Source organism: Conger conger, chromosome 12 (genome assembly GCF_963514075.1).
Source record: "Conger conger chromosome 12, fConCon1.1, whole genome shotgun sequence".
Classification (NCBI taxonomy): Eukaryota; Metazoa; Chordata; class Actinopteri; order Anguilliformes; family Congridae; genus Conger; species Conger conger.
In genome coordinates, this window is record NC_083771.1 from 11,440,074 (window position 1) to 11,452,581 (window position 12,508).

A 12,508-nucleotide genomic window follows, 5' to 3' on the forward strand; every position below is an offset into this window, starting at 1 on the left:
TGGACGTCGACCTTAAGAAAACCTTTCATCTGCTCATCTCTCGTGAATCACCCACTTCGGTGGGTACTGACATTAAAGTGAAACTGCCGATTGATGACAACAGATAAAATATTAAATATATTACAAGAGCATGACATTGATAAATGTAGATTCCAGTCATTCCAGTCTGAACAGATTGTAAATGTTCACTTCCATCTTTTAAGAAAAATGGCCAAAAATGGATCTCTTCCATTCAGTTGCACATGCTTTTACACAGTCTGCAGCAAGCATCTTAGTCAGGACCTTTAAACTTTCAAACAGAAGGAAGAGAAAGAGAGCTATTCATCTTTAGATCCTTAAATCGATCAGCACTTGATTACTTCAGCCTAGCCTAGCATACTTCCTTTAGCCTAGCCTCCTCCTTTAGCCTAGCCTCCCCCTAGCCATTAACCCTAGCGATTAACTCATCACTGTGTCCCAGTGACCAGACCAGCTCAGGGAGAAAAGGTTACATTCACCTTTGTTGCTCCGAAAAATGTCTCTAATCTTTCTATATTTCAAACCTCCTTGTTCATAGTTGGAAAGAGGTTCCTGGCGATCCGGAAGGCATTAATAATCAGTTTAAACATTCCTGCCCGGTTCAGACACCCAACCATAGAAACCCCATTAAACCGTCTATGGAATTCCCCCTCCCCCCAGCCACGGATCGGAGAACATGGAAAATAACAACATCGCTCTTAGCCGGCTCTCCTTCTACTGTGAGATCCTGGTCAGGCTGGCTCTATTCCTGATAAACCATGGCTGAGCATGAATTATGCTATTTATTCATCAGCGGTACAGTATCCAGCAGCTTTCAGCTTGAGCCATTCACAAGGCCCTGCTTGACCGCCAGTAACCGGCAAAGTCTGAAGAAGTTGATCGCATTGCTTTATCCAGAGTTACAGGAGCAGGTAAACCTGACATGACTGCACTGCAAATATATTGCGCTGTTAGATTCCAGTGAAAAGGTAATAGGCAACAGCTGTAAACAATCAGTATTCTTTATTCTGCAAAAGGGCTGACAGTTCACACAAGATGTCCTACAACACACAAAGCACACACACGCACAACATCATCACCGACCCTGATCTGGAACAATGTAGGAACTGACAAAGGCACAATTCTTTCAGCTACATTAGCACTGAAACAAGCGCACTTGTTCGTCATACTGTATGTGACAAGCGGTTCAAAACAAGGTAATACGTTGAGAAGGTTGCTCAGAACTGTGTGTCAGGAGTGGCTGGTTACAGAAACAGTGCTTCTGGACAGCGACATCTGTAGCGTCATCTTAAAAGGGAAAACAAAGGGAACTCTGACAGGAAGCGATCTCACACAACTGGAACAAGCGACAGCTACAAGCCTCAACAATGAGCCTTTTAAACGGGGCTGGAGAACAGTGTCTCCTTTGTCCTGCTGAGCATTGCACGTGCAGGAATTCTCTGGGCTCGTAGGCACTACCAGTCAGACCAGGTTTAAATACATGATTATTATAGATTGACATAGTTCTCTCTGCTGGACTGATCTTGCCTACTGCAATTGAGTCCACCAAGAGGACTAGAAGGTGGGATTTGCACTTTTTGAGAGTATTTCACAGGTAGTATTTCATAACATACCAGACAAGCTCAATAAAGCGTAAAAAGGTATTTGCTACCAGCAGCCTTGCGAGACTCATGATCTGTGTGTGTGTTTTTGTCTCACTACTGATCCCAGCCTGGTCTTTCACTGATGACATGTCTGAAACTCGCCCTGGGAAAAGCCAAACGTTGGTCCTTTGCTGAGTGTGATTGAAGTGTTTCCCGTGGTTCGCTATTGGGGCCTACTGCGGTATCCACCACCCCCTTTTGAACGGATGGTGTTGGGCTCGACCCGTGGAGGATGGAGGAATGTGGCCTCTTGTGATTTATTGAATATGGAACATGGCAACAAAAATGGAAATATCCGCATCTCAGCGTTGCCGCGGGATGCCGAGTGACAGCTCCCTGAATGCTGGTTGAGTCAATGACAGCTCTTTTCATGAAAACGCATTATTCTGGATGGAGTATTTCTGCTAACCCACTGAGTAGACCACATTACAGAGAACTCAAGAGTGAGACACAGTAGGTCTAAAATTTCTTGTTTTGGAACACCAGTTGGTATTTTAACAAGCAATTACCTTTATGTTTTTCCATGCTACCGTTCTTTTTAGCAAGGCCTACTTATTGGTAGTAAGCAAATCCATTTGGATACCAAAGATAGATTCTCACTTTTTTCCCCACAGGTCAATAAGAGCTATACAAAAACAAAGGCAGCAATGATTAGAAATGTAACACTGGACAGGTTCTGGGCTTTGTTGTTATTCCTGCTTGTAACCCTTCGGCTCAGAGCCCAGGTAATTGTGAATGATTGGGTATAGACCTGATTGAAGGAGCATCTGCGGATGAATGTAAGAATCAGTAGTCACTGGATAAAAATGGATACAATGGCATTCAAATGCAACATGCAAATGTTACGCCCGGTGTCGACATTGAAAGGACACTGATTTTTGAAAAGTTTGTTATCTTATTTTTACTGTGAGCGTTACCCTTAGCACTCAGGGGGAAGTAGGCACAAACTTTAGCAACGGAATCTTCTAACTCATGTCAGCCAGTTGGGTTACAGTACGAGGCAAGCATGGACTTTGTGTGGTTCTTATAACCTGCATTTTGTCCATATTTCCTTGTCTTTAAAACGTCAGTAACTTTCTCCGAGCTGCACCAACACGCAGTTCGCCCTCCTCCTCTACATGAAAACCATTTCTTGCTCTCTTAATTTTGTTGCTTGAGTCGCCAGGTGCTTTGCCTTGCATTGCCCCCTACTGGTCAGAGTGCATGTAGTGGAGGAACTTAATTTGGTGTAATAATGAGGCATTTACTTCTCACTTACCTCAACAAACTGTTGGCAATCGCTGAGTCTCAAGTCTGTTTTGTAAAATGCAATCTATATTTTGGAAGAAAACATGGATTATTTTTTAGTAATTAAAGCTGTGACATGTAATGTTTATGTATTAGTTCTGATATTTGTGGTAACCTATGGAGTCCATCTGGCGGCCGTAGTGATTGAGATTACGTCACACTGGGCAGCCTAATCTGTCATTACGGCGAAACTGAGCTCAGGAACCAATGGGATTACAGAGTAGAAGGCTACTTGGCTAAGACCATCACTGGAGCAGTTATACTGAAAAGAATAGCAGTGGAACCACAAGCCTCTGGACAGTAATGAAATGCCTTTTCATTTTTATTAAGCTCCATTTTTAGATATACAGTATATTCTTGCCTGTTGCAGTCACACTGCACTGAACTGAGCCCTGCAGATGCTGGTCAAACTGTTTTGTTTGCACTAAGATGCACAACATTGAGGGTGAAGTGATCATCATCCAGAAATAAAAAAACTGTAATTACTTTTGATAGAATTACTTTTTTGTAATTACTCCATGGGTATAATTACTATAATGCACAATAATAATTTTTCATGTTGCGCTACTGAATTCTACTTCGACCAATTGTGTTAGGGCAACACTAAAAGCACCATTAGAGCAGACAAAGGCCCACATTAAATGCATTAGAGATGTTAGAGATGATTCATGAAGCAGCCAAGTAAAAAAGTTCCAATTCCCCAACCTATCCTGTAGTTATAACCCAGACCTGCACGTGTCAGCGGGCTCCTGGACCACGCATGCTTGTTTCTGTGCTACGTCCAGTGCAGCTGATGATACAATAATGAGACCGGCCACCAATTATGACTGGCCATTCCAAATGAGAGAATATAAAAATATCACTGTTCCCAAAAATCTCTCAAAACAACGGCTTGTCTCTGTAGAAAATATATCTAAGCACTGATCGACGAACAACAAGTGACACCGTACAGAGATCCCACAAGTTCTGCATGGGCTCTAATGGAATTAGAAACAGGAGGAAACCAGGAAATACTTTCCTCCTTCATTAGCAAAACAAATTGTTTACGATCTGTCACATCCACCATACCGGTTTCCTCTGATCCTTTTTCCAGAACAAAAGGAATCGCTGTTCTGGCTGGACACCTGCTCACCTTCCCCGTCTTAGGTCTCTCTAGTCCCGATTGGCATGGTTAGATTTGGCACGGTTAGATTTGGCACGGTTAGATTTAGTACGGTTTGCTGCAGCTGATGTAGACAATGCCGATAACAGAGCAGAAAAATGTCTCTCTTTGACCTGTTTCCCTTCCCCCTCTTCAAGACCTGTTTCCCGACTCTCTGAAAATGTATAAGAGATTATTAAAACCTTAATGGAAATCTCATATCTTTTTATTTTGTTTCTTATTTATCTCTTTTTCTCCCAATTTGGTAGCCTTCTTCAAGCCGTGTCGTCTCAGAACCTGCGATCGTGATTCAGAGGTGACCGGGGCGCTGTTGTATACGGCGATCCTACAAACCCTAGCCGAGTCCCAACCTCAGAGCGGCGAGCCAGTTATGCCACTTCACCTGAGCCGGCCAAACTCGACTTTGGCAGGACCGGGACTCAAACCCGGGTCCCCAGCATGCAACTGTAACCAACTGATGCCTGCATCAAGCAAATAATCACATTTATTTTTTCATGCCAAGGTATACGCGTCGTCTTTTCCAAAGACACCAACGATTTCACCATTATTATCGTCTTGTTACTTTTGACTCAGTGCTGCTGATTATCTTTCTTTTACAGATCAACATATTTGTGTTTTATTACGCAGGACCTCATAGAGGGCTGCAGACAAAGGTGTCCATGGCGATGGTAGAGGAGGGCACGGTGCCTGGGTTTCCTCGGTGGCGGTCTCCATGGAGACAGAGGCATAACGCCTATGGTCTGCTCGTTGTGGCTCTGGTTACTGCTCCAAGCAGACTGTTTGGAGACTCTGTAATTACAAGCCTGTGGTCATGTAATGGTGGCCAGTGGGGGGGTGGGGGGTGGGGGGGTGATTCAAGGGACAGTATTACTGTTTAATATCTTTTATTTCTGTCTTAGCCAAAGCTAACTTTCCAGGATGCATCCATGATGGTGGGAATGGTGGGAATGTAATGTAATGGTTAGGGAGTTTGGACTTAGTTCCCAGCTGTGATGCTGCCATTGTATCCCAGTAAAATGTCCAGCTGTGTACATAGATGTATAGAAAAGGTATACAAATCTGTATGAGTTACTCTGTGTGCTAACTGCTCTTCTGCATTTCATGCATTTAGCAGACAGACTTATTTTGCCTGTTTATCCAGTTATAAAGTTGGCTACAGGATGCAGTGGCAGTGTCCTACCTGGGAATCGAACCTGCAAACTTTAAATCACGAGGCCAGTGTCCGAAACGTTACACTACACTTCCATCAACCTGCCCAGGCACTACCGATGAAAATGAGCCCTAATGGCTCAATCTGTCACATTTTACTTGTGGTTAAAAATAGGCGTGCCTCTTGGGTGTGATTTGAACAAATTAAATTGTGCATGTTTCACACAAGTTGGTGACTGACAGTACATACAGTGCTGCTCCCCCACTGCTAGGCCCACAGTCCTGTTCCCGCCCCTGGAAAAGCAGGGCTCTTTATGTACTAGTAGCCAAGTGCATACACTGGTTTATCAGGGCACTGTAATTTGTGCTAATCCAGCCTTGAATTAGTGCGGTGCCAGTCTGGTTGTCAAGGGAACCAGTGAGAGGCTCAGTTTTCCTTTTTGATTCCTTGCATAATTTCTCTTTATTAAACCAGTCCAGGCAGGTACTGAACTGTGAATGTAATGAGTATCAGAAACATTTTATGCTGTTGCAGTTGTTCAGAGAAAAATATGTTGTGTTATGTTTCTTTTTTAAAAAGAAAATAGTGTCACACCTATTATTATCCTTATTTCCATAGTACTGAGACATCGTTGAAGATCAGTGTCTCTCCCAAGAATACAAAAATGCAATATCGACTGCATTTATGACCAATAATGTATAATCAATAAGTGAAATGGGATGGAGACAGGACAGAGGTGCTGCTTTCACACATTTCAGCGCTTCCATTACAGAGTGTTCTCTGCTGAGTTGCTGGCTTTGAAGCCAGGCTGCCTAGGGTAAAGGAGTATGTTCTGACTTCAGTAATGCTGCCCGTTCAAGGGTTTTAGACAGAGTAGTCAGGGCTTTTCTTACCGTGCTTATGAGTTTAAACAGTCATGTTTGCATTCTTGTAAACATTCTAGAGGGTTACATATCCTTAAACTAATACCAAATAAGTGTGTACTATGTATGCTTCACATTATGGGCCGGTTTCACAGACACAGATTAAACTTAGTCCTGTACTAAAATGTGTTTTGCAAAAACTATACACTCAGTGACCATTTTATCCAGCAGATCTGTACACCAACTCATTAATGCAAATATCTAATCAGCCAATAATGTGGCAGCAACTCAATGTATAAAAGCATGCAGACATTGTCAAGAGGTTCAGTTGCTGTTCAGACCAAACAACAGAATGGGAAAGAAAAGTCATATTTATTTATAATGCACATTTAATATGACTACCGTCAACCAAAGTGCTGTACAATTCCTAATTACTATATATGTAAAAAATAAAAACAGTGAAAAACAATCCAACAAAGACAGTTCTCATGTGGAATTAAAAGCAAGGGAAAAGAAGTGAGATTTGAGCTGGGGTTTGAGGGTGTATATGGATGGTGCAGACCTGATAGAGAGAGGCAGTTTGTTCCACGGTCTCGGTGCGGCCACAGCGAAAGCCCTGTCGCCCTCTCGCTTTAGCCGAGACCGAGGAACAGTGAGGAGCAGCTGGGTGGAAGACCTCAGTGACCTGGGCGTGGCGTGGTGGTGGGGGAGGGGGGGAAAGATTTTAAAATCAATCCTGCATCTAACCGGGAGCCAGTGCAGGGAAGCGAGAATTGGTGTGATGTGCTCTCATTTTTTTTGTACCTGCTAGAGGCCTTGCAGCAGCATTTTGCACTAGCTGCAGGCGGTGGAGGGATGTCTGGCTAAGACAGAATGAATGTGTTTGTTGAACATAAGGGCAGAATCAGAAATTACACCAATGTTTTTGGCATGGGGTTTAGTAGAGTGGGATAGAGGCCCAAGGTCAATAGAGAGACCTTCAGGGGGACCGAACAGGATCACTCCCATCTTACTTTCATTTAGCTGTAGAAAGTTTTTAGTCATCTAGTCTTTGATGTCAGCAAGACAATCAGACAGATTCTTAAGTGAACACCAATCGTTGGCTTTTAAAGGGAGGTAAAGCTGAATATCGTCCACATAACACTGGAAAGAGATATTGTATTTCTCTACAATTGAGCTGAGGGGGAGCATGTACAGGCAGAAAAGAATAGGTCCTAAAATTGATCCCTGGGGGACTCCACGTGGAATAGGAGCAGACAAGAATGAGGAGCACTTGATGTTGACTGAGAAGGTCCTGTTCTTTAGATAAGAGGCAAACCATTTGAGGGCACTGCCTTGAATGCCAACTGTGTGCATAATCCGGTCAATTAGGATATCATGGTCAACCGTGTCAAAAGCAGCACTAAGGTCCAACAAAACTAAAATAGAGCATTCTCCAGTGTCAGCTGTCAACAGTAAGTCATGTGACACTTTAAGGAGGGCAGATTCAGTGCTTGACACTGAAACATCTGTGTTTAGTCAGTGCTAATGAGAATTTAAGGCTTGTTCTTGTTTCTTAGATTTTTGCATAATTTGTTGATTATGTCCCCAGTTAAATTATTTATTTATTTATTTATTTATTTATTTATTTATTTATTTATTTAACTTTTTAGGATTTGAGAGGTGAAAGGAGGAATTGATCCACGGTTTGTCTTTTAAATCTATTTATTGATTTATATGACCCCAACAGATACTTTATAAAATTACATTATCATTTGAAATATTTGTTTTCCCAAAGGTGCATTTACATTTTATGCATTTTCGTGTCCTTCTGAAAGAGCGAGCAAAAACACACAGGAGTGCGCTGTGAGATTAAAGTGCTGGCCTCTGTTTGTTTATTTGGAAATCAGGAAATAACATGTTTACGTGTAGTGCGGGGATGTTCTTCTCATCTTCCCGATAACAGAGATGGTGTAGTGGCACGTGCGTGCCTCTGTGTCAAATGCGTTCTTTCTGGAAAGTTCTAAACACAGCTTGAGCCGGAACAGCAACTGAAACAGCAGCTATGCTATATCAACGACTGGAACAGCAACTGAAACAACAGCTACGTATGCTATAGCAACAACTGGAACAGCAACTGAAACAACAGCTATGTATGCTTAGCAATAACTGGAACAGTAGCTGAAACAACATTGAAAGCCTGCAGACAGCTTGGCTCTCCAGGACCACTACCTAAGCAGTATACACTCACCAAGCACTTTATTAGGTATTTATTACTTATTGTTTAGACTTCTACTGCTGTAGCCTATCCACTTACAGTTATGATGCGTTGTGTGTTCAGATATGCTTTTTTGCATTCCACTGTAATGTGTGGTTATTTACATTACTGTCACCTTCCTGTCAACTTTGACCAGTCTGGCCATTCTCCTCTGATGTCTCTCATTAACAAGGTGTTTCTGTCTGTGGAACTGCTGCTCACTGTTTTTTTTTTTTTGTGTTTTTTTTTGTTTTTTGCACCATTCTTTGCAAACTCTAGATACCAGTGTGCGTGAAAATCCCAGGAGATCAGCAGTTTCTGACATACTCAAACCGCCCTATCTGCCACCAACAGTCATTCCACGGTTAAAGTCACTTCGTTCCTAATAAAGTGCTCAGTGAGTGTATATACTATATATTATTCACAGTATTCACAGTGTATTATGCTAGTATTTAAGGTTTATCAATGCTGATATAGAGACATCAATGTGTGGTAGAAGCAAGAAAATACACTTGCGTGTCACAGGAACATTGTTCTGTAGTACATGAGAAAGTTGAGTAAACCCCAACAGGAAGGCTAAGAATGTATGCAGCTGCTCTTTGGCTAGGCATCACTCAATCCCAGAATCCTCTGCCCAGAACAGGAGAACAACTGTTCCATTCAATTGATTACTCCTGTTTCCTTCCCATTCCTATTTTGCATGCAACCATAGAAAGAGGAAGACTGAAAGAATGAGAGAGAGAGAGGGAGAGAGAGAGAGAGAGAGAGAGTGTAGTGGCCTGACGTGGGTACTGACTTCTCAAGTTAAATGTGTTCACTCTACTGTGTTTGGACGTGTGTGTTATGTTTCATCAAACATAGGGGTATTATAAGAGGCCTATGTGTTCTCCCATGCAGAAGAGAAGCCAGATAAAATGGCATTGATTGTTTGATGGCATGGTTAGCGGGGATTGTGAGGTCAGTGGTTGTGTCTGTATGAGAGCGTTCACTTAGCCTGAATTAGCTGGCATCTCAAAAGCAGCCAAGGCAAACTGTGAACTGCAGAAACCACAGTATTCTGCCATGAGTTCAGCACACTCCAGTGACACACTGCACACTCCCCCACCTCACATACACACACATACAAATACACACACAAACCCCACCTCACACACACACACACACACACACACAAATACACACACACACACCCACCTCACATACACACACACACACACAAATATGCACGCACGCCCCCCAACACACATATCCCCACCTCACATACACACACACACGGCCCCACCTCACACACACACACACAAATATGCACACACGCCTCCAACTCACATACACACTCACATACACACACACGCCCCCACCTCACCAAGCTCAACCCAGGTAAGACAGAGGTAATCTTCATCCCTGCTCTAACCTCTCCCTTCACCAATTTTTCCATCTCACTAGGGGATACCACAGTGATCTCATCCCCTAGTGCAAGAAACCTTGGAGTGCTGATGGACAACAGCTTGTCCTTCTCCGAGAACATCGCTGACCCGGGCATTCAGGTTCTTCCTGTACAACATCCGGAGAATCCGACCCTTTCTCACCACCTACTCCACTCAGCTCCTTGTTCAAGCAATGGTCCTGTCCCGCCTGGACTATTGCAATTCTCTGCTGGCTGCCCTTCCAGCATCTGCCATCAGACCCCTACAACTCATCCAGAATGCTGCAGCCCGTCTGGTATTCAATGTTCCCAGACATTCACGTCACCCCCCTGCTCAGCAACTTCCACTGCCTGCCTGTTATGGCTTGCATCAAATTTAAAACTTTGGTGCTCGCATACCAGGCAGTTAAGGGATCAGCCCCTGTGTATATTCAATCCCTTATCAAGACCTATACACCAACAAGACCCCTCCGTTCTGCCACTTTGTGCCGTCTGGCGCCTCCCCCTCGCCAAACCTGCACTTCACGCTCACAACTGCTGTCTGTCCTGGTCCCACGGTGGTGGAATGACCTCCCGGTGGATGTCAGAACGGCAGAGTCTCTGACCTCCTTCAAGTGCAGACTGAAGACTCATCTCTTCAGGCTACACCATTCCCTCCCTAACTCACCACCATGATTAGCCTTAGACTGTAATGGCACTTATGTATAGATAGTATAGATATTGTTACTTGTATAGATATTGTTGTTTTTTATTGGCTGTTGTATTGTTGTATTGAGGGTATTCTAGCTTCCAACTGTGGTATGCTAGTTTGAAAGTTGATTGTACTCTTCAAGGGTTCTGATTATCTGTATGTTTACACTAGGACTTGGAACTGTACTGTCCGCTCAGGTCCTCTTAGCACTCATACTCGTGTTTGATTTGCACTTCATTGTACATCGCTCTGGATAAGAGCGTCTGCTAAATGCCAAGTAATGTAATGTAATGTAATTCACACACACACACAAATATGCACACACGCCTCCAACTCACATACACACTCACATATACACACATACCCCCACCTCACATACATACATACACACATGCACATACCAGCAGGTCCAGAATTATTTGCACCCTTGATAAATATGCACAAAACAATCAAACTGTTATTGACGGAAACGTTAAGTCGTGTGCTTTATTACAGTTATTGGCACACCTGGTTTAATATTTTGTATTCCTTCCTAGCAGAGGCAACTAGATTTCCCACCAGAATTTACTCGTATTTTGTAGAATTAATTGTGCCATTGATCTTAGATAGTGCTCTTGGACCACTGGCAGCAAAACATCCCAGAACCTTCAATGACCCACCTCCATATTTGACAGTAGGTATGAGGTGCTTTTCCTTTTATGCATGCCTTGTTTGCTACAAAACCTTTTGTTCATTGTGCACAGTAAGGGGTTTCCTCATGCAATTCTTCCAAACAGTTTGTTGGTATGGTCGTGGCATTTTATGATACTTGGTGACCCCAAGATGGTACCAATCTCAAATCTTCCAATTTTTAAAGCATGATCTTTTTTTATTATTGCGCTTACAGTGGTGGGTTTAACCATTTATGCATTCTTTTATATCATTACCAGACTTGTGAAGGTCAATTACCATCTGTCTCTTTTGAATTGACAGTTCTTTGGCTTTTCCCATGCTGATGGATGACATAGGGATTTTGCATGCACCTCATTTTTATACTCTAGTGAAACAAAAAGTGATGGAATGACACAGCCTAGTTCTTTTAGACTTAGATTAACTAAATTAAGTAATATTTATTGCCAATTTAACTTTGTTTGATTATATTTACAGTGATTGTTAGGGGCGCAAATCATTTTGACACCTATGGTTTTCAGAACAAAAATATCCCTTCATAAAAAAAAATTGCAAGTAAGTATTGAAATAAAAGTATCTACTTTTCCCATATGCTTTAAACATAACATACAGTATAGCTGACTGTATGCACACACATGCACACACACGCAGACCTGCCCACACACACATGCATATACAGACATGCACACACAGGCTGCCAATAATTGTGGAGCTGACTCATATGTACACACGCATACTGTACATGCACATACAGAACTGCACACACACAGACACACACACACACGGACACACACTCAGCTGGGCTCCTCCTCTGGCAGTCAGAGTATTCTTCTCAGCCAGTAAACCTTGTTTTGCCCTCTGCCTCCCCCTTCTCCACCCACCCTGTGCGGTGACTTGCCTGCCTCCCCGCCCCCCTCCCTGTTCAGGTCCTACCTGGTCTGGTTCCTGTTGCTGGCGGGTTCGCGCTCGGTGGAGTTAGTGGACTGAGCCATGAGTGTCCCCCTCTCTGCTGCTCACCGCGTAGCACTGCTAGCGACTGAGGAAGTGCAGTGCTGCCCACGAGAAACCAAAACATATAACAGCAAGCCCCTCCCCCCCGTGACATCAGGGGGCTGTGTCTCTGTGTGTGAGGGTGAATGAGAGTGTTTGAGAGTGTGTGTGTGTGTGTGTGTGTGTATGTGTGTGAGAGAGAGTGAATGAGAGTGTGTGTGTATGTGTGTGTGAGAGAGTGAATGAGAGAGTGTGTGTGTATGTGTGTGTGAGAGAGTGAATGAGAGAGTGTGTGTGAGAGAGAGTGAATGAGAGAGAGTGTGTGTGTATGTGTGTGAGAGAGAGTGAATGAGAGAGTGTGTGTGTGTGTGTGAGA

The 12,508-nt window shown here is 43.3% G+C and overlaps 1 protein-coding gene across 1 annotated transcript in view; it reads right to left on the reverse strand.

Annotated features, from left to right (window-relative positions):
- The window catches only part of gpsm1b (G protein signaling modulator 1b), a 36,088-nt gene extending 23,899 nt beyond the window's left edge, over positions 1-12,189 (reverse strand). The window contains exon 1 of the mRNA XM_061263262.1: positions 12,076-12,189. Within this exon, the coding sequence (XP_061119246.1) occupies positions 12,076-12,134 (59 nt within the window). The 5' untranslated portion in view covers positions 12,135-12,189. The remainder of the gene's footprint in view (positions 1-12,075) is intronic.
- Between the last annotated feature and the right edge of the window lie 319 nt (positions 12,190-12,508).